Raw genomic sequence first — 20,703 nt, 5'->3', positions numbered from 1 at the left:
TGTTGGACATCATCTTTGTGGTGCCTACACCCCTGACCATTGGAAAACTAACTCAAGAGGATAGTAATCCCTCTGTTCAATCAGAAATGCAAACGTTCATAACATTCCTGAAGAAAAAAACAGTCCATAATACAGCAATCAATGACTGAGGAACGGTCCTGTATGCTTAGGAATGCACCATTTGCCACTAAAGGTTCCAGAAAATCCCTGGCAGAATCTCAAAGCACACCTGAACATCAGTGCTTCATTTGTGGCCAATTTTACTGTCCAAACATTTGCACTACATTTCTTAGAAATATTTTGCTCAAGAACCTGAAGCCCTGTCAATGTTTATTTAGTCAGACTATATTTTTGAACAACTTGACTGGTCGCAACTCAATTTCCTCAACATTTCCTATAAACAACCACTTAATGTCAAAATAAGTGAAAGGCATTGTAAATGTATTTTTGCTAAAATTGCACATGCTCTAGATAACTTGTACTGCAAGTTAAAATGTTCTATTAGCAGTCTTTAGTTTATTGAATTTGTAATTTGTGTTAGTCATTTTTCCACCAACTCAGCACTGATATGTTCTGTCGAAAAATTGATGTTGCTTACCATTTAATTTGATAGACACATTTTGCTCATTGCGCACAAAAGGTTGGGGACCCCTGCTTTAGTGTAATAACTTGCCCAAATGTTAGTAGTAAACAATATTTCTGGAAAGCTTTTAATTTGGAAAAAACGTTGCATCTGCCTGAAAACATTCTTGCGTATTCCTTTTATATACTGGCTGTTGAAGAAAAGGTACATACCCTTTATATCACAAAGGTAAGCGCTTCAGATGAGCCTACTCTTTCTGGTTAAACGGAGACACCAGGTCACAGATTAGACATACAAGGGAGATGACTGTGAAACAGTAAATGCCTAATTTCTTGTCTCCAGACTAGTACTCCTCCTGGTTAGTTGGAAGCAACTTTCTGGCTTGTTCCTTATAGCCTGAAACTGGTGATGTGCATACAATAAAGTAGATTGTTTCAACCCTGCTGTCTTCATTTTCTAGTAGTTTGAAAGATCATCCCAAATATTCCATTTAAACTGAAAAGAAGCAGTCCCAATCTAATGTCAGCAGGTTTCTATTAGTTTGGAGGGGTTAATAGATATTGTCATCATTGTAAATGTTGCTTTTTGTATATTTTTATATAAATGGCATTTTCATGTATTAATGTGGTATCACTGTAGACTGATAGACTTTCACAAACCTGTACCAAGAAGTACATGCAACCTTATGTTAAAGTTTACGCTGTACCCTACAAAGTCAACATCTTCTGGATTTGCATATGTTGTGAGCTTTCTGTATTAACTTTCCATCCCTAGGCAGAAGAAGAATTCAACATTGAAAAGGGTCGACTTGTGCAGACTCAACGGTTGAAAATCATGGAGTATTATGAGAAGAAGGAAAAGCAGATAGAACAGCAGAAGAAAATGTAAGTGAAGTTCACCTGGGCTACTTATTCTCCGGTGCTATAAAAGGTGCCTTTTGTTAGTTATGTAGAGTACGTTACTTTTACTGACCTATGCACCAAGGAATATCTTCTTCGATCTACCTGGCATCTGGAACACCATGTTTGCAATCCTACTTTCAGATAAGAATTTGGGATAAAGGTTTTTTACCCCCCATTTTGAGAACGTGGAAGTAAAAATAGAATCTCCTTCCCGAATGTTGTATTTTTAGGCAAATGAAAAATATATTTTAGTACTTTAAAAAAAAAGCTTGCTATTTTCTTTTTTTTTTTAAATAGCCAAATGGCAATTCATGTAAATGATCATTTGTAACATAACTCAGAGGAAGTCTCCGCATCCGTTGGCACTAACACAGAAAAAGTTGTTGTTCTGAACACATCACATGAACAGTGCAGGCAGGATACCACACCCTATTGTTCCTTGGCAGTATTAGCTTGGCTTTAGTGAGTTCAAAGCCAAGTGTATGCAGGTACACTACCAGGTACCTGGAGCCCTCGTTAAGGTACATGGAACATGCTGTCTTGCCAATAGCTGAAGCTCCGGTAAGACTTTGACTCCCAATTATATTTTCAGAGTTAATGACTATGTAACACACCCCCATCTGTTACTGTTGCTCAGGGTGTCCAGTGCTCTAACCTCTTAGTATCGCATCATTGCAGGGTTGAGCATTGGGGTATTCTTCGGGTGTGGAATTTCTTTTAATTTTACTTGTCCATGGGACAAAGTGTTTGAAAAATGTCCTTGTTAAAAAAAAAAGAAATTACACAACTAAAAGCAGAGCATGTGCTGTTGACAAACATGATGCACAACCTCGTTTGGATAAATATATTTAAAACCTTAACCAGTTAATTGTTTCTCCATGAAAACAATTTGATTGTGTATTACCAAACAGCAAAGCTGCTGATGTTCAGAATCCCACATTGTTTTTGAGTTTATAATCAAATTGAACGGTCATCCTTTCATTAACACACTCAGCCACTTATCACAAGGTCCTAACCAAACCTAGATTAAGATGCATTTAAAATGTTGTATCCTGTAGCTTTCCAAGGAAAAAGTCTGATGCTACTTTTAGTATGGTCTAAAACATCAGAAAGATTTACCAAAACGGGTCTGCTGTATAACAAAGTAGTTTGATGGGGGGAGGAGGGGGGGGAACATTTGAGAATTACAAATACCAATTGCTGTGTGAATGGTCAATGTGTTCTCTTTGCTAGATGGACAGGATCCGTTTAACACCTGTGATACACTTGAAAGAAGTATGCTTTAGCTGCGGCAGCAACCACCCTCTGGCAGCGGGTTGCACCTGAACACAGGCACTGTCAATCTAACACGTCTTGGTACATATAAATGTTTGTGCAAAGACAATCTGCTCTGATTGCACCACACATCACACTTGGATGTGGATGTGCCGACGTTCATAAGCTCATGCAATGTGTTGTCAATTATACGATGCAACTGTACACCAGTAGAAGGAACTGAGACACGTGGATATGTTGACTTTCTGAAGATAAGAGATGCGTCTTAACCCAAAGATATCTCACTCCACATCATCCAGGGCCTTACTTGGAAGAGCACAGTCTGCTCTTCGAGACAGTGGCTTCTCATGCCTGCCCACTTGTATCATTATGTTGCCCTTCTGAAAGATGCATCATAGCCATCGAGATATGCTGATAAACCGAATGAGCCTTACAGCCTGTTCCATATGCATGTTGCCACCCCAAGAGCTCGTATTTTCGCCCTTGTGTCTGCTTGTGAGAGAAGGCAATTTTTTATAATACCCACGTAATTCACAAATTCTTGGTTGACCTGACCACAAGGCAAAGAAACGATGGGGATAAGTTCATGCACCAGAAAAATATCTGCACTGCTGGAGTACATTTGGTTTAGTTTCTCGGGTTGGGGGTGGTAGAACATCTGTTTGGGTTCCGAAGGCTTATAAAGTTTGTAGGCGAGAGCCCCTCGGAAGAACATGCTGCAGGAAGAAGTCCCATATAGCGGTCACATTTCTAGCTATCTAAATTGCTGGAAGCTGATTAGCTCATGCTTGCAGCCTACAAGAGCGTGCCCATTCCATTATGGCGTAACTGAGAGCACGTTTCATAAAATAACTGCATTCTCATCCAAGTGAGTAGCTTGTGTTCTTCCCTTTGATGTTTCCAGTTCCAGTACTGCAGCCAGGCTTGCATCTTAATTAACTGCACTTCTCGAACATGTCTGGCCTCTTTGAATTTTGGGTACAGTGTATTATTATTTTTCACATTTAATGAAGTGTCCACAATCTGTACATAGCATTAACAGCAGACAGATTCAAATGTTGACCTCCACACCACAATCATATAATTTTCCATCGTTACTAAATAGAGGTCCTGGTTTTGGGTGAATAGTCGAGATGTATCCACGATGGCCTGGTGGCAGCTGATACCGTTTGTAGTGTGTGTTTTTTAAAAAAACGAACATGTTATCATGTACTTTTGCTTTTTCCCACATAATCCAATTAGAGTACCATATAGTCTAAAACAGCCGTGCCATCTAAAACAGCCGTGCCACTAGATTTTTGCCTGTCCTTTGGCCATTTTGTAGTTTGGCCTCCTTCCTGCCCTTTTCAACACACTTTCCACAATAGTTTTGACACATGCAAGCTTCACCTTCAGCTTCACATATGCACAATGCCAATTAACTGATTTGATGCTCACAACACATATATCAATTTAAATCCTAACTGTACACATCTCACATCAGGTTTCACATTCTTAGATGAAATAAACATGCCATGTGCTGCATTTTCAACAGTGCAAGTTGGCCTATTGCTGTTTGACTTAATAATCAATCTGTCTGGATTAACAGATTCACTCACAGAATAAATGTGTTCTTCAATACCAGGTTAAATGTCACCTTAGGGTGGTCCTTTAGGGGTCTTTCTGGCCCCTTGATATATCCGTACTTGGTTGGAGCGGAGCACTTCAGTTTGTTAGCAGTCAACGCTCCCACCATGGTTGGCAGCGACATCTTGTTTTTCAGGAGGCCTGCTGGAAAGGCATGATTTTTTTAATGACCGGTGCTCTGCGTTCCATACAGCTATATTGGCAAGCGTCTACCATTATTTGTTAGGTTTGAACCGTCCTGGCCTTGTTGCTCATCAAACAAGCCATTGTGGATTGCAAGAATATTGTCAATCAATGCTGCTAAGTTCAGCTTTACAAAACACATTTCATATGTGCCAGGGCATCCTGAAAAGATGAATAGAAAAATACAATCCCTTTCTTGTTCTGTTGGCCACACCTCTTGAAATCGATGTACCATTGTATGCGAGGTGCCACAGAAAACTGAAAACAAAAATAAACTACTTTCCACCTGGGCGTGTTGCTACTTGCAGCACTGCCACTTAGTGGACACATCAGCAAATGGCAAGTGCTGATGGGGGCTCCTGTGAAAGACAGTGCGTCAGTTATCCTTCCCAACTTGCCGTGCATAAAGTAATTTGGCCCCCTTCCCCTTCTGTTCCCCCATGTGCACACAGGTACACTATTTCTCACTTGCCAGGAGTCCGTTAAAACTAGCCAATGGCTACTGGCGAGTGCACATTTGGTGGCTGGCTGTAGAAACCAGGATCCTTGATACTTTCAATCTGATTATGCCCCTCAAGTTACGGGACTGGAGCACTGGTTCCTTGGTTCCATCTGGCTGCTTTAGGAGTCGTCGGACACTGGCAGAGGTTTGCCTCATAAGATTGGTCTTGTCAACATGCAGCAGCAGGCCTTCTACAAGATATTATTTGGCTCGCCATCGTCTTGGGTCCAGGGTAGTCTGGCAGAATATCCCCCTATTACCCTGATTAGACTTCAATAAGGTAAGGCTGCAAACTCCCAAATTAAGTAGAAAAACCTAGGAACTACAGAAATGCTTAGCTTCTAGTTACAGCCTCCCCAGAAGAGTGAGGTTTCCAGAAGCCATAACCATATGGCAACAGCCTGTCCCATTTTTCCACAGGGAACAAAGATTCGTTTTAAAACTCTACTGGATTTCAACGCTATGGTGCCTTCTAGAGCATCCTTTGGGATACATGTAATTGTGTCCCATTAGTATTCTTAACTGGTAAATATTTGCTAGCAACCAGGGAAGGTCACACAACTAACAGTGCAAGGCATTGGAAAAACCATGCTTGCACATCAATTTCTAATGACAGCAGCGACTGCTTTACTGTTGTCTTGCAAGACCAGAAAACCAGCAACCTACATCTATCTGGAGCTGACTGCACTAGCCTGACTCGCCCTCCAGACCCCTGACATGTATAGGTCATTGATCACCTCACTGAATCGAAACATATTCTGGAATCTATCACTAAGTCTCCCGGCAGAAGCATCCCACCAACACAATACATCCTTTCATTTCTTTTTAGTTCTTTCTCTGTGCCCACTGCCAGTTACCACATCTTCTGACGACTTGGTGCCTAGCGAATCTGTTGAGGAGCCTAGGCACCGCTCCCATTGTGACGACATCCTTGCTATTTGTGCAGTCCATTGTCCTTGGTAGACGTAGTCAGTTGATGTGATCACATGGGCCAAAAAGTCCCTGGCCTGGATTCCTGCTGAACAGCATTTTTGCAGATATACTTTCTCTGCATGCTCTCGTCTGCTGGAAATAAGCTGTGGCAAAGCACAATTATTATGCATCAGAACCTCAGTCTGCTGGAAGGAAAGAAAATCATCTAAGAGTTCTACTCACACAAAGTCACTAAGGGTGTGTGGCCTAGATTTGTGTTTTATTAAGATATTCATTGATGCATTTTCTTTGATTTAGTTCTTCTGCCAGAAAGGTTACTCACTCAGGGAACAGTTTCTTTCGGACTCCCTGGCATTAAGACACTTTGCGCCTCAAGAGATGCATTTTATAGTTTGGTCCTGATTGAAGTTGTAGATAGAGACTTCTGGGGAAGGGAGGTGCAGGAAAGGTTGGTAAAGCTCTGGGCCTCTTGTCAGAGCTACTGTTTACTTTTGAATGTACAGTGAAGAAGATTCGGCCCTGGAATATAGTGTCACCTATCTCTGCTACTCCTAAAAAGTTTGTCTTCAGTCCCTCCGTTAGCTCCTTCTCCTTTTTGTTTTTGTTTTGTGCAGTAGGTAAATACTGTTCTGTCCCAGACTAGAAACATAGAATGTACGCATTTCTTTCTAGGGCACAGTCCTTGGTTATGCCCAATGAACTGCATGTGAAGTCTGTATTGTCATGAGCTCAGTGGGTAAAGTTTACAAGCGGAGCTCACCAACGGGAGACGCAGTGACCCTCCTGAAAGAGTAAAGAAAGCACCCACTCCTCTAAATCAGTAGTAGTGATAAACAAGGCCATCCCCTTTGTTCCTCACCCAACTTCAAACCTTCTGCCACTCTCCGTTTGGGTTTGTTGCTACCCATCTAATCCCACCCACTCCCTCTCGCATCCTCTTGGTCCATCTGCTCCTTCTCTTATCTGGACATCCTTCCCGACTGCATTTCAAATGATGCCCCAGTAGCACTCATGGGTGACCTTAACCTCCCCAGAATCACTCCCACCCACAAACATGTACTCCAATCCTTCTCCTTGGACCACTCGCCTATCTCACTCCACCATATACTCCCTCTTAAGGAAATTCTTGAACTAGTGGGGGGTTGGGAGGATAGGATAACATTGAACCTCACTAATGACCCCTCCCTGTGTAACCGCTCCCATCATCCACTTTAGCATATCAATTTTCCTCCCTCACTTCCTCCCTTCCAAATCTCTTCTGTCTTGAAACATTAATTAAAACCAGACTCCAGGATACCCTACATAGTCAGTCTTTGCCTCCCTCTTTCTTGCTCCCGCCCAGGCCTCTGCTATTTAAGTGCTTTTTCAGATTTTAACGTAGCACTTGACTCTCACTTTCATCATCACTGTCCCTCTTGTATATTGACCCCTCCCCCTACTCTTTGCCACCAACCCTAGATCACCCCTTGGATAGTTTCTTCAAAATAGACCTGCAGTGCCACCTAAGCAGATGGCACAAGGACCATATACCCAGTCTATTCCTAATTTATGAGAATGCCCTACTCTCCTTCACCTCGGTTCTTGACTCGGTCAAGACTACTTTCTTAGTTCTTTGATCTCACCTAGTGTATTCTCAAAGCCATGCTGGTTCCTCTTCGCTGTCGTGGTATTTCCTGTTCTCTTGCCACAAATCACTTCTTTAAAATTGGAAACATTTGTGACTGCCTCGCTCCCTCCTATCCCTCTCTACCCGCTCCTTCCTTCCAACAACTTATCACAACCACTGTCTTCTCTCTCCACCCCTTGGTGAATTCACATCTCTCATAAGGAATGTTAACCCCCTCCTGTGCCACCACTGACACGCTCTTCCCAGTTACTGTCAAGATAATACACCTCACACCTGCTCTTATCTCTCCTCCCCTACAACATCTCGCTCTCCTTAGGAATCCTTCCTGCCTGTTGCATGGCAGCAACTGTCCAACCAATCTTTTAAGAATCCCTCTTCTGACCCAACTCCCCTCCAATTATTGACCTGTGTCTCTCCTCGATCAACACTCTAAAATCCTCATGTCTTTAATGTGTGAGCCTATCTGGACACACTACTATCTGAAGGGTCTCCTATGATGCAGATTTCTCAGCCAGCATTCTACTGCTCAGCCCACACAAGTTTTAAACTTTCTGATCTCTGTTCACCATTATAAACTATTACCTTAATCTTACTGGACCTTTCAGTGCCCTTCATTATGTTGGATCATTCCTTTCTCTTTGTTCTTTTGCTAACCTTTCAATCCAGGTCCCTGCCCTTGCCTGGGTTGTCTCAGTCCGACCTTTCTCATCAGTCCCTTGCCTTCACTTAGAACCCTGCCACTTTTGATCCATCTTCCCTCCCAGTTGATGTCCTTCAAGGCTATATCCTTGGCCCCTTAATCTTCACCCTCTCCACCTCAACCCTTGGCCAACTGATGTTCTCCAACCAATTTTCTGTGGAGGATGCACAAATCTACTTCCTTACCTGTTGCTCATGCCCTCTCTGCCTGTTGCTCTCGCTACAAACAGTAACTGGATATCACTTTTAATGTCTTGTCTGTCACTTCTCCAAGACCACTCCACTGCGTCCCCAAACCCCCCCTTACCCCTCCATCGCCCAATCCTTCCTTCACCCATCTAATTTCCACCTGATGTGGCAGAAACAGCCATGACCAATGCATTTCAGACAGGGATGATCTCTATAGTCCATATTGAATACACACTTAATGTGATCCTTGCTCTGCCCGATCTATTACAATCATCAATTGTAGTCATTGGTATTACAATAGACAATTAACTCCTACCTTACCTCATATGAAGTGGAGCAAAGGACTGCATAATTAATAATGAGAACACGTATTATGTAGTATACCATAAATAAAACTGTCCTCAAAATCACCTAATTAGCAAACAGAGGGTAACGTATGCAGTGAATAGCATGAAGCTTCAATAAAAAAAGATTGTTGTACCTTCTCCTCATAATCACATGTGCCAAACTACAGCATCACAGCTGTGAAGAACATTACTATAAGAGGCACAAAAATATACAAATGCTAATTCTAATAGACCAATTTGCCTCCTTGGAATGGCAAAATACTAGACAAATGGCATAACTGTAACTTAGAGGTCCAAAACTTTTGTCTAGAAACTTAACACAAGCATGTAGTTGTCCTTCCAGAATTGGTGGTGCAGAGAACTGCAACCGAAAAGGGCTGCTACAAAGTAGCGAGTATCTTAAATATAACCATTTCGTGTGGCACTTGGGTCAGTTTCCCATGGTGATATCACAGCGTGATAACGTGACATCACCATGTTGCACGTCATCAGGCAGCATATGCGTGTTAGCCTGACGTTACAAAACCAACATTAAAATGCAAGTACCCAGAGATATACACAAATAATTCCTGTCCATCCCTGAAAAATGTAAATCTTATTTTTTTAAATAAAAAATACTACAAGGATATCAAGCATCAAAAATATGTAAATAGAAAAAAAACATTGTCAACCAAATACCATATTTATATGAACCCTTACAATCCCTAACCAGAAGACCCTTGGAGATCAAGAGGGGGTCCATGGATTGTGGGCTGTGCATATTGCTTGCCGACAACCTTGGGTTCCACCAACGACCCAGCAGTGCAGGAGGAACACGAGACCCTTGGGAAGTCTGATTTATTATTTTGCGATTCCCAGGTTAAAGGTCTGAGCCAGGGGAACTAATAGGCGAAGAAGCTGTTTTTTTGCAGTAGTCAGGGATGCAGGGTTACTCTATAATCCTTGGGGACAGGATTCGGCTGCGGAGGATGGAATTGGGTTCAGAAGACCGCAAGGAACAGCAAATATTGAACAAAAGTTTGAAAAATCACATGGGCCCCAGGAGGTGAGTTTGGCATTGAGGTTGCAGGATTACAGGCAGCACAGGGCCCTGCAGCTTCACACACTGGGAAGATGGAACCATGGGGCTTCCCTGATGTCGTGGGATGAGGATACTTTGGTTGGTTCGGCAAAGAGTCTTGATAGTTCCCACTTATAGATCTGGCAATAAAGTCAGTCAGGAGCTCCAGATTCAGACAGACCAGGCCTTCGAGCAGGAGCAGTTATCCAATTGTTCCCACCGCAACAGGGGGGAAGGAGCACCACAGTCCGTTCCTTCCAGTCTTCTGGAAATACAGAGTTTTGCTGTCTGATTTGGTGGAGCGTCAAAGGATGCTGGTGAAGAGCTTTGGTCCTTCCTCGCAGCAGGCATTCTGTGCTAGCCGTACAGATTTCCAATGATAAATAAGGCGATTGAGTAAAGAGGCCTGCAACGCCCCCCACACCCTCACTCCCACCAGCAGGCTGTGTGTAAACGCAGTACCCAATCGTACACCAAGTCCAATTTAAAAAAAAGTGGTGGTCTGCCAGTAGCAGACTGTTTCTCCAAATACACCCTGCACTCAGGAAGGGCTCTCGCGCAAAGGAATGAATCCACAATATCAGTCAGGAACCACCATTTGCCAGGCAGAATTGGTTTCAGGGTGACTACAGATGGTCACCTCCGCCCGCCTTCACAAAGCAGGGCTCGAAATTAAGATTTTATAAGCATTCACCAGTGACCAGGAGCTACCAATGAGGAACAAAGACCTAGTGCATAGCGTTCCACAAATCCAACTTCCACTTAAGACGCAAATATAACATTTTGTCCCTTATTTATGACCTCTTATGCTTTAAATGTTAGATGTGTACTAAGGTGCATTTACAAATTGTCCCAAACACACAGTTATATTCATATAAGTGTACCCGTTCGGCATCTGTTGGCTTGAGGCGCCAAAAATAGCTACTGATAGCTGTTGGTATCAAGCTAACCAGGCTCTTGTAGGCTATAGGCAGGATCTAAACAGCTCCCACCTTCCCTCAATTTCGAACCCTGCAAAGGTGGACAAGTCGGGTTTTTGAAGCAAATAAAGACAATCTCCATTTTGTGGAACAGAGGAGCGGGACAAAAAGGACCCAGACAGGTCAAATGGGTTCAACCTTGGGGAATCATTTTACACAGAAAAAAAAGCCATCGCCGCCCAACCACATGACTAACAGAGAAGGGGTACCTTTGCTGGGATACTTTTGGGGTACCTCTGCCTTAGGAGTCATGAGGGTTTTAAGGCAGAGCACAAAAAATGAACTTATGCTCTTTCAGGCTTCTGATTAAGCATGGCTGGGAGGGAAAATACCGCTAGAGTCCCTTTTTAAACTTCACATGATTGTTTCAAGATCCATGCCAGAACTTGCTTGCCCTGACTTGGATGACATTATCTTCCACTACTATCCTCTGCACCTACTGCTCTTTAGTACGCTTTCCAACTTCATTCCCGACCATGCACTTCATCTTGCTTCCATGCCTTCTCTCTCCTTTGAGGGGTCAGAAATGAAAGCTGGACACAAAGTTGTCATGTTTTTGGTTAAAGACTTTTATTTGAATGGAAATGGGTTGGGAAAATACCTCTCAGACTGTAACGCTCACCTGGTATCCACGGGGACGTCACACAGCCTGTTCTAACCTCTTACGACCTCGAACCCTTCCCTGGAGTCTACTCGACTGGAGACTGGGCCTGAAACATAGGATTGGTAGACTTTAACTCCCTATTGTCTCTGTGTGCTTGAACCCCTTCTTCCCCGGGGTCCAACCCTTCCCTTTGATCCACAGCTCACCTAGTATTCTTGGAAAGTGTGCTCTCCGTCCTGCTTTCAGCACAGGGGCGCGTTGATTGATGCAGGCTCGTTGCTGCCTAGTTACTTCACTGGCAAGAGTCCGACAGGTAAGTATAATGAGTCTTTTGAACAGTTCTCTAACTTCGCTCCTTTCCTTCCTTAGATGACGGCCGGCGTCCGGGGATGGTGACCTGCTGCTGAGATGAGTAGCGCTGAAGGTGAGTGAGAGCGCGATGCGACCCTTTAATATTTGTATTGAACTGAGTTCTTTTTCTGTGTCTTTTAGGTGCCGCAACGTTTTCAGTGTGGATGTCGGTTATGAAGAAGAAATGCGGTGAGTAAGCGCAGTATGCGGCGCCTCTAGACGTTTCCACGCTAACCTGGAGTGTCTTTTCCCTCTTGCAGATGGATGAGAAGTTCCGGAGACAGAGTTCCCCCAGAGTGGCTGGGATTCAGGTAAGCGTTTGAAGCTCGTACAGTCTTTAAAAATAAGCGAACATTTGCTGAATGCTTACTAATGCCTTTTTTCTGTTCTTTTCCCTTTTCCTTAGGAAGCGGCGGGCCGGGATGGGAATGACACCGTGGACGATGCCAGCAGAACAGAAGAAGCGATGAATGATGGGCAGAAGACCCGCAAGGTAAGGCTGTTCCTAACGGTGTTCTTTTTCTTGCAGGAGCTGAGCGCAGAAGAAAGATGCAGGCCTACCGGAGACCGATCCGAACACGGTGAGTGTCACGCTGCAGGTGCAAAAAACGCAAAGCATGTTTCTCAGCCTGGGTGTGGCTTAAATAGTCTCTGGGTATCCCAGGTGTCTCTGGGCTGAACCACACCCAAAAGACTAGACTGCAGATGCAGTTCTGGGAACCGAAATATGTGGGGGCACCCATCTTGTCCCCATCAATGCACTACAAGTCCAATCCCCAATGATATCCTATGGGAGTGAGTGAGTCTGGTGCCACAAGCGCCAAGTCTGACTCCAAGTGGGTCTTTGGAGGGATGGAGAGGCCCTTGAGGGCCACGAAGGTGATCGTGGCCTGGCTCCAGCCTGACATCTTGGAGGGCTGGGGACATGAGGGGCGGGAATCATGACACCGACCCTATTTTAAAGAGGAGTTTCCCTACCTAAAAACAAAGGATCTGTCTATCAGGAGGTCAATAACTGAAAAGCCGTCATTGTGGCCAAAACATCCATTCCTGACCCTCACACTACAAGCAAAACACTAAAGTGAGAAAGGAAATGTCTTCAACCTGATATTGCCAAAAAAGTGTTCATAAATGAAAGTTAGAACAGCTCCAACAAAAAGGTTCTCCAAGGTGAAAAGACCTTGGATGCAGAGGGTGGTTCCCTTCCCCTGGATTCTTAAATGCGATGGCAATGTCTATTTACTAACGGCTCCTTTGTGTCTCTCCTTGAAACACAATACTCCTGTTAGGCAACAAGTTGTGCTCTAGCATCTTGAAGTGTCTCACATGCTCGATGGAATTACCAATAATGATCTTGGATCCAAATAACCAGACAGACTCTAAGAATATGGCAAAGTACTACTTTATTGTCAGCTCAAATGAAGTAGGGCAATCTGGTGAACAACGAAATGTAGTCCACACACTCACACTTCAACTTTGATTACACAAAGGTTTTATACCCCCAACATGCATCATCTATGACATCATCCTACATGGCAAACTTAAAAACCTATAGAAGGGAGGGGCTGGTTAAGGGGACATATATACCGATCACGGGATGCCCCTCATCTACTAGACATGCGTTGATTCACCTCTTAATACGTATAATACAGATTATTGCACAACAGAAACGGGTTGGCCTGATCAACATTGTATAGCATGTTGCTACATAGACCGTGTGATTGGTTGGCATGTTCTCCCAGCCTTGGGCTTTCGGCTTGCTAGCAGCATGTAAGATAAACAAAACTCTGGTGCACGAACAGCATCAGACTGCTACCCACTTGCCCAATTAGTTCATCTCTCATTGGTCAGGTCCCAAGCCAATGCTTCTCCTTTGTAGTTGACCTTGCAGCCTGTTCTCTGTTCTGGGACTTGTAGGTACACCATTATCTTTGTCTAGAGATTAATAAATAGCCCTTGTTTTCAACTTCTGGATTACTTGTGAAGAGACCATGATTTTGTCCATTTCAACCTTTTTATTTAATGCTATTTGATTCAGTTAAACTGGGTGTCATTACTCCTCTTGGCCCCTAGAGACTTGGTTGCTCAACCTCACAGAAGCTTTCTGCATCCTTGGCTGTCCAGTACTTGGCACTTTCAGATGTTTTCGTCTTTGCTTAATTTGTCTGTCTTTCAGGTAGCTTGATTGGTTTCAACACAAGTCCGGCATCCTTGAGGAGGACCATCTGTGGTTCGGGTAGCACCTCAAAACCTCCCTCCTTGCTTCTGCCTTCTCTCCTCCTCTCCCTTGATGAATTCCTGGCTGAAACTGTACTGGTTACCTGGCCACCCCCTGATCTCGGGCCCAGGTCCCCTCCCCCACCAGTTACAAACCTGCACTGCCTCCCTGGCAACCCCTGCACTTGGACTATTTTCTGTATCCTTTTAGTCCCCCCTCCAGCACTTGACACCTGATGTCTGCACTTACCCTTGCATTTGCCACCAGCTGGCCCTACTTCTCTTATTGTTTTATTTATGCTATTACCCCTTGTACTGCACTGTCCCCTCCCACGCCGCACTTTTCCCCTTCCCCTGCAATTGTTCGATCGGAATGACACTCGGCCTAGTAGGATTGCTGTCCGTTCCCCCTCCCTTTCCGCGTCGCACCTTGAAACACTTATGTATAGGCGCCTTATAAATGCCTTATCATATCATATCCATCTCTTTCTCATGGCTGCTTCAGTCACGTTCTATTTTCTTCTGCAGCAAGGTTCTGTGTCATCTACCTTGCGTTTCTGCATATGTACATTCACTTAATCTCTTCTCACTTATTTCTTTGGTGCGTATGATTTCTTCATATTTGATTAAATGTCTATCTTGTTACTTCGTTTACATCTTCATTCTTTAAATATTTGCATATCGTTTCACTGCGTCTTTGTGTCTTTCCTTAATGATGTCACTCTGCCCTCGTCAGATTTCACTGATAGCTCTTTGATGTCCACTGGTGTGTGCAGACATCCTTCCACCCTTCCGTTGCGATGGCATATTCGCTATGGTTGTCTTAAGAGAATATTGTCTCTCATACACTGGATGCGGTATTGGGACAATACCTGGTGTTCCACATAGGGCTCTTCTCCTGCTGTTCCAATATGATGGAGGTGAGAGGGTGTAAGCTAGGGATGATGTGTCCATCTGCTCCTCTACAAAGTTCTGTAACAGTCTTTCTTTAACATAAGATTCTCCTTTGGCTAACAAACGCTGTCCTTTAACATTTCTTGTAGTTTTGCAAATCTTCTGCTATACTCCCCTGCCAGGACTCTTTATGCACTTCCAACTGCCTGGTGTACTCTCCTGCCAGGACTACTCTCATAGTTTCAATTGCTTGGTATACAGGGCACTGGACTGGCTGACCGCTTTCCTCACTAACTGCCCTTCCCAGCTGCAATTGGGCCCTTTCTCCTCCTCCACCACCCTCTCTCTATGGTGTCCCCCAGGGCTCTATCCGATCGCCTTGGCTCTTCAATATCTATCTTGCCCCTCTTGCTCATTTTATCTCCTGCTTCTATCCTCATTTCCAGTGCTATGCTGATGACACACAGCTTTCCTTCCAACTTCCCTCTACTTCCTACAATCCTTCCTCTCTCATCCCTGACTGTCTGTCCGCCATTCGGGCATGGTGTTCAACGAGCGATCTCTGTCTCAATGTCAGTAAGACGGAGACCCTCCTCATCGGAAGACCTGTGCCCTCTTTTCCTCCTACCCTTTGGCCACCCTCTTGGGGCCCTCTACCCTCACCATTTTATGAGACCAAAATCCTCATGGTCATCTTAGATTACGCCCTCTCCTTCACCCCCCACATATGGACCTTACCAAAAAAATCCCACTTCCAGCTCCACCTCCTCAGAGGCATTCTTCCTTTCTCACCTTCCCCCAGAAGCTCAATGTCTCCAGAGCTCTGGTCCTTTCCAGGTTGGACTACTGCAACAGCCTCTTTCTCATTCTCCCGCTCTCCGCTCTTTGCCCCCTTCAGCTAATCCAGAATAAGGCTGCAAGATTTATCTTTGGCCCCAAGCCCAGGGACTGTATCTCTTAGCCTTAAAATCTCGACAATGGCTCCCGGTGGCTGCAAGTCTACAATTAAAGACCCTCTGCATCATCCACACGGCCTTCTGGGGCTTGGGCCACGCTATCTCCAACTTTCCCTCTTTAAATGCTCCCCAGCTCGAGCCCTACGCTCCTCTAATTCCAACTCTGACTGTCAAACGCTTCTCTAAGCAGAGAGTGAGGGGCAGATCTCTCTCTGCGGCTGGTGCCTCCCTTTGGAACAGCCTCCCTGGCCTCTCAGATTTGAGTCGGACCTCCTTAAGTTCAGGAAACTGCTCAAAACTCTGCTCTTCTCTACCTCTTTCCCCTTCCTTGCTAATCACCCCTCTGCCGCTGTGACCGGTGACCTGATGATACTCCTGAACCTCACAGGCTCTTGGGCCCTTCCTTCCAGTCATTACCAGCCCCCTCAACCCCCCCCCCCCCCCCACTGTGTTGCCCTGCGGGCCCCTGCCTGGTTGCTCCACATGCCACCCTTGAGAGCTGTCTGTACTAGCATTTAGCCTGAGGTGCTCCTCGTGTCCCCCTTTGGCACGTCCCTCTTGGGCCCCCCTCCAGCACTTCTCCACTCCTCTGCTCCCCTGCCCATCCCCTGCACTTCTCATCTATGTACTTGCGCGGCCAAATGCCACAAGGCCTAGTAGCACCACAACTGTAAATCTAATATTGTTGCTTTTTGTTTCTTGCCACTGTTATCATTTCCCCTGTTCCCTTCCCATTTAGCCTGGTGGCGCTTTTAAACACAATTCTGTTGTATAAAGCGCATTACAAATGATCAATAAATAATCTCCCTTGCCAGGGCGTCTCTTGTGTTTCAATTCCCTGGTTTCCTTATCTTGCCAGGACTACTTATGTGTTTTCCCGGTTCCTCTGTATCACAAACTGCATATACCGTTCTCGACTCGGTATATGTGTCTGCTTTAATGTTAGTTCAAACTTTGGGGTTTTGATCTGTACTTTGCCTTTTCTTCTTTCAAACAATCTTCTTGTGGTTTTTGTAGTAGCAATCTCATAACATTCAAATTGATGTTGGCGCGGTCGCTGGAATGCTTAGGGTCCCCACTTGCTTTGGGCTGACTCATCAGTACTCTCCAGTGTGTCTGGTCCCGTTCGCACATCTGCGGCGTGGCTCTGCCACTCGCTTCTCACTCTGGAGTGTGCAGACATCCTTCAGGCTTCCTTCGCGGCTCCGCCGTCACACGCCGTCTTCACTTCAGGTGCCGGTAAGGAGAACGCTGCCTCTTTGAGGTGCCAAGTGCCTAGGATCTCTCTCTGGCGGCTCCCGGCGTCTTCATGGCACGTCCTGGACACGCACTGCAGCGCTCCTGTCTCAGGACTACACTGCTCTGCCACACCGATTTGTGTCTCCCGTGTTCGAGAGCCTCTGCAGAGGAACCAACGTCTTCTCCATGAACTTGCACAGTCCGTAGTGTGGTTGCCATCTTTAAATTTCCTGCGCACAGGTGGTTTTGTGGATCAACTGGTCTGCACATTGAGCTTCAGGCTCCTGTTCCCTTGTATCAACTCCTTCATCCTCCTTGTATCAGTACTTGGGAGTACGCAGTACTTGTCTCGCACATATGGCCAGAGCATCCTGCAGCGGGGCATTTCGGCAACCACACGCAGGCCCCTGCAGAAGGTGTGTTTATGTTCATTTATTTTTTATTTAAATGTGTGTATGGATGCATGTATGCTTGTGTTTTGAGTAAGTGTATGGTGATGGGTGCTTGTATGAATGATCGTGATTGCTGTGTGAATGATGTGTGCGCGTGTGGAAGGAGGGTTGTACAACAAAGGCATTTTAAAAATGCCTTTGTTGCACATTACTCCTAGTCACCTGTCAAAATCGACTCTCCTTCTGAGGTGCTCTGGAGACCAGGGGAGAGGGATGATATTTTCTTTACTGGATATCTATCATAGATGTCCAGTCAAAAATACCATGCTTTCCCCCTTGGCCCCCCAAGGCGCCAATTGCAAACTGTTTGGCTTTTTACCCATTTTATTTTTAAGTATGCTCTAAAATGCAACATTTTAACCCATTATTTAAAAAAATTCACGGGTAGAAATCCCCCCGCAGACCCCCGTTGATTGGTTCATGTTCCCTCGCTGCGCTCGGTCGCTATGGCATTTTTGTGGGAAATATTTATGCGCCTCCAATTCACCAGCACCCACTGGCCCTCGAACTGTGTTGGGAACGGGGTGGTGGGACCCCAGGGACTGTGTTGGGAGCAGAATGGGTGGGAGCACTGAGATAGTGGTGGGAGCAGGGTGGGGAGAGCCCACGGTCTGTGATGCTGTGGAGAGAGCCCAGGGACTGTAGGAATGAGATGAGGGAGACCAGTGACTTTGATGGGAGCAGGTGGGGGAGCCCAGGGACTATACTGGGAGTATGGTGTGGTGACGGCGCGCAATAGTTCATAGCCATTTGTACATATTGTCCATTTGGCATTTTTGGGGGGGGCCCGGTCTACCCAAATTTTGCTCAGGTGGGCCCAGGCCAAAAAAGATTGAAGACCACTGATTTAAGTGTTTATGGGAATTGGAGTCCATGGTTGTCATTGGACATATACAGTATAGGGATAGTCTTTTCCAGTGGTTTTACATGAGAGAGCAGTTTCACAAAGTTTACCAGAAGCAAAAAAGGTGTTAATGGAGCTTTTATTCTTCAGGTCATAGCTGGGGAGTTGACCCAAACAATATTGGGAAGAAGTTTCTTCTTAAACAGAATCAACATGGATAACAAGGTTAAGAGTACATCACCACTTAATTGATCACATTGTCCAAAATCAAAATCCCTACGTGCTCTCCCATTCCCCACACCCCCTTATTCTCCCTAATCATGACCTTGCGATTCCGATCCCAAAACTACCTGCTCACCCGAATTTACAACAGGTAAACATTTTAAGTATACGTGGTTCGTGGTAGAACTGTTCCTGGGAGCTACGGTGAGTAACTTTAATATCTGCTCAGAGAGAGTCATCCTCCAAAAGTTCTGTCTGTTTTTCCCCAGCTGTAACCAATTTAAATGGGCCGGTATTACTTAGTTATTTCCGACAACTAGAGCGCCACTTTGGTTTCCAGGTTCTAGTAGTCTCTATTACTCTTGTTGTCCTCCTCGTCCCAGTACTTCCTATTGGTTTTATTGGGGGAAACCCCCAATGGACGGATATTGGGTTTGCTGTAGTGTTGTATTATATTACAACATACCATATGAGTTTGTGGTATAATAGGAGAATTACCAGGTTTTAGGACCAAGGGGGAATGCCATTTCTCCTCTGACAAGGCACCCTTTCCTCCATGTGGTTTGTCTCCCCCTCCATGATCTTTTCTCAAATAACCACACAGAGTTTGGGTCAGAGGGCATCCGCCTCACCCTGGCCATTTGAGGGGAGGTTCTCCCCATGGAAGCAGTGATGTTATTGCCAGATTCATTAAATCATGAAGAAGCTTATGTGGTTCAACACAACCCTGAGTTGTGGCTGTACTAAAACTACCAGGGGCTTTTGATCCACAGAACTGGACTTCTGAGGTGGGACACCAAGCTATACTTTTCAATTGGATTGAAGACCGATTGCACTAACGTGGGTGGCCTCATGTGTTCTGTGACTGGCAGATTTTGTTGATGAAACAAAAATATGTGGGCCAACACTACATTAAGTGATGGGGTTTGCTGTAAGGGAACCTGCCGAAGGATGCAATGCTATGGTATGGGGATTACTTCTCAATTCGTTAGTCACCTTAAATCTATGATCTTACACCGATGTATGTAGTACTGTGGACCATTTGAGCTATACCTTGCTTTTACACCATTGCATCTGAGTGTTTAATATTTGCATGCGTGTAAACTGTTCTACCTACTCATTTGTTTTCAAACTTCACCACCTTATGGTTTGTACCATTTGGGTCACGTAATAAGCTATATACTTATTTCCTTCATTTATTTTCAGTAGTTGTAACAGTTTGTGTCACTGATGGTTGATTTTAACCAATGAAAGAAAAGTATTAAAAAGGACCCCCAGCGGGTTGTAGTCTTCCTTCTTTCCTTCTATTGAGACCGCTTAGCAATGGCAAATCCAGCTATGTTTCAGTCAGACATGTTTCCAAGCCTATCCTTACTTTACCTATTTTTGCATGCATATAAAACCAGATTTAGATCATGTATAATCTAGTGCTTCCAGATTCTGAGTTTGCTACAAACCATGCTTTTGGTGCCAGTGTATTTGTTGTATTCATTTATTTTTTCGTAATGTGTGTGAACTGTGGTTCACATTATAGAAGCTGATTCTTGTTTTCCATATGATTTTTCAGTCAGATGTCCAACTTGATGAATCAGGCACGTTTGAAAGTCCTGAAGGCCAGGGACGACCTTATCAATGTGAGTATGAACTGCCGATTAGTGAAGTAAGACATCTGTTTTAATTGCAAAGTCGAAGGGGCAGCTGGTTATTGTTGCCAGAAAGCAATGCAAAAAAGACTTAACCTCTGGCATTCTAGAAACGTATACCAATATGATAGTTGGTAAAATTGTTCACTGGAGTACCTTTTTTATTTTTTGGCCAGTAAATGTATAGGTTGAATTGTGTTAATTAGCATTTTCATGGCACAGAAATTGCACTGGTGTGGCCTCTTATCGTCTCAGTTTAGGGCCAGAGTTGTGCTCCAAATGCTCAGGGCTCTGATAATGGTAGACTGTGAAATTCACCAAAAACAACTGGGTTTTTGATACAGATAAGGGGGTTTCCATACTAGGCATGGTGCT

The 20,703-nt window shown here is 44.6% G+C and overlaps 1 protein-coding gene across 1 annotated transcript in view; it reads left to right on the top strand.

The window, feature by feature from the left end:
* Nucleotides 1-20,703, top strand: part of ATP6V1E1 (ATPase H+ transporting V1 subunit E1) — a 451,663-nt gene that overhangs the window by 132,289 nt on the left and 298,671 nt on the right. The window contains exons 3-4 of the mRNA XM_069628660.1: nucleotides 1,358-1,467; nucleotides 20,253-20,319. Coding sequence (XP_069484761.1) covers nucleotides 1,358-1,467; nucleotides 20,253-20,319 — 177 coding nt within the window. The remainder of the gene's footprint in view (nucleotides 1-1,357; nucleotides 1,468-20,252; nucleotides 20,320-20,703) is intronic.

The sequence above is a fragment of the Ambystoma mexicanum genome, chromosome 12 (assembly GCF_040938575.1).
Source record: "Ambystoma mexicanum isolate Mex_15411 chromosome 12, UKY_AmexF1_1, whole genome shotgun sequence".
NCBI lineage: Eukaryota > Metazoa > Chordata > Amphibia > Caudata > Ambystomatidae > Ambystoma > Ambystoma mexicanum.
The sequence above is the reverse complement of the archived record's forward strand: the minus strand, read 5'-3'. Positions and strand labels throughout refer to the sequence as shown.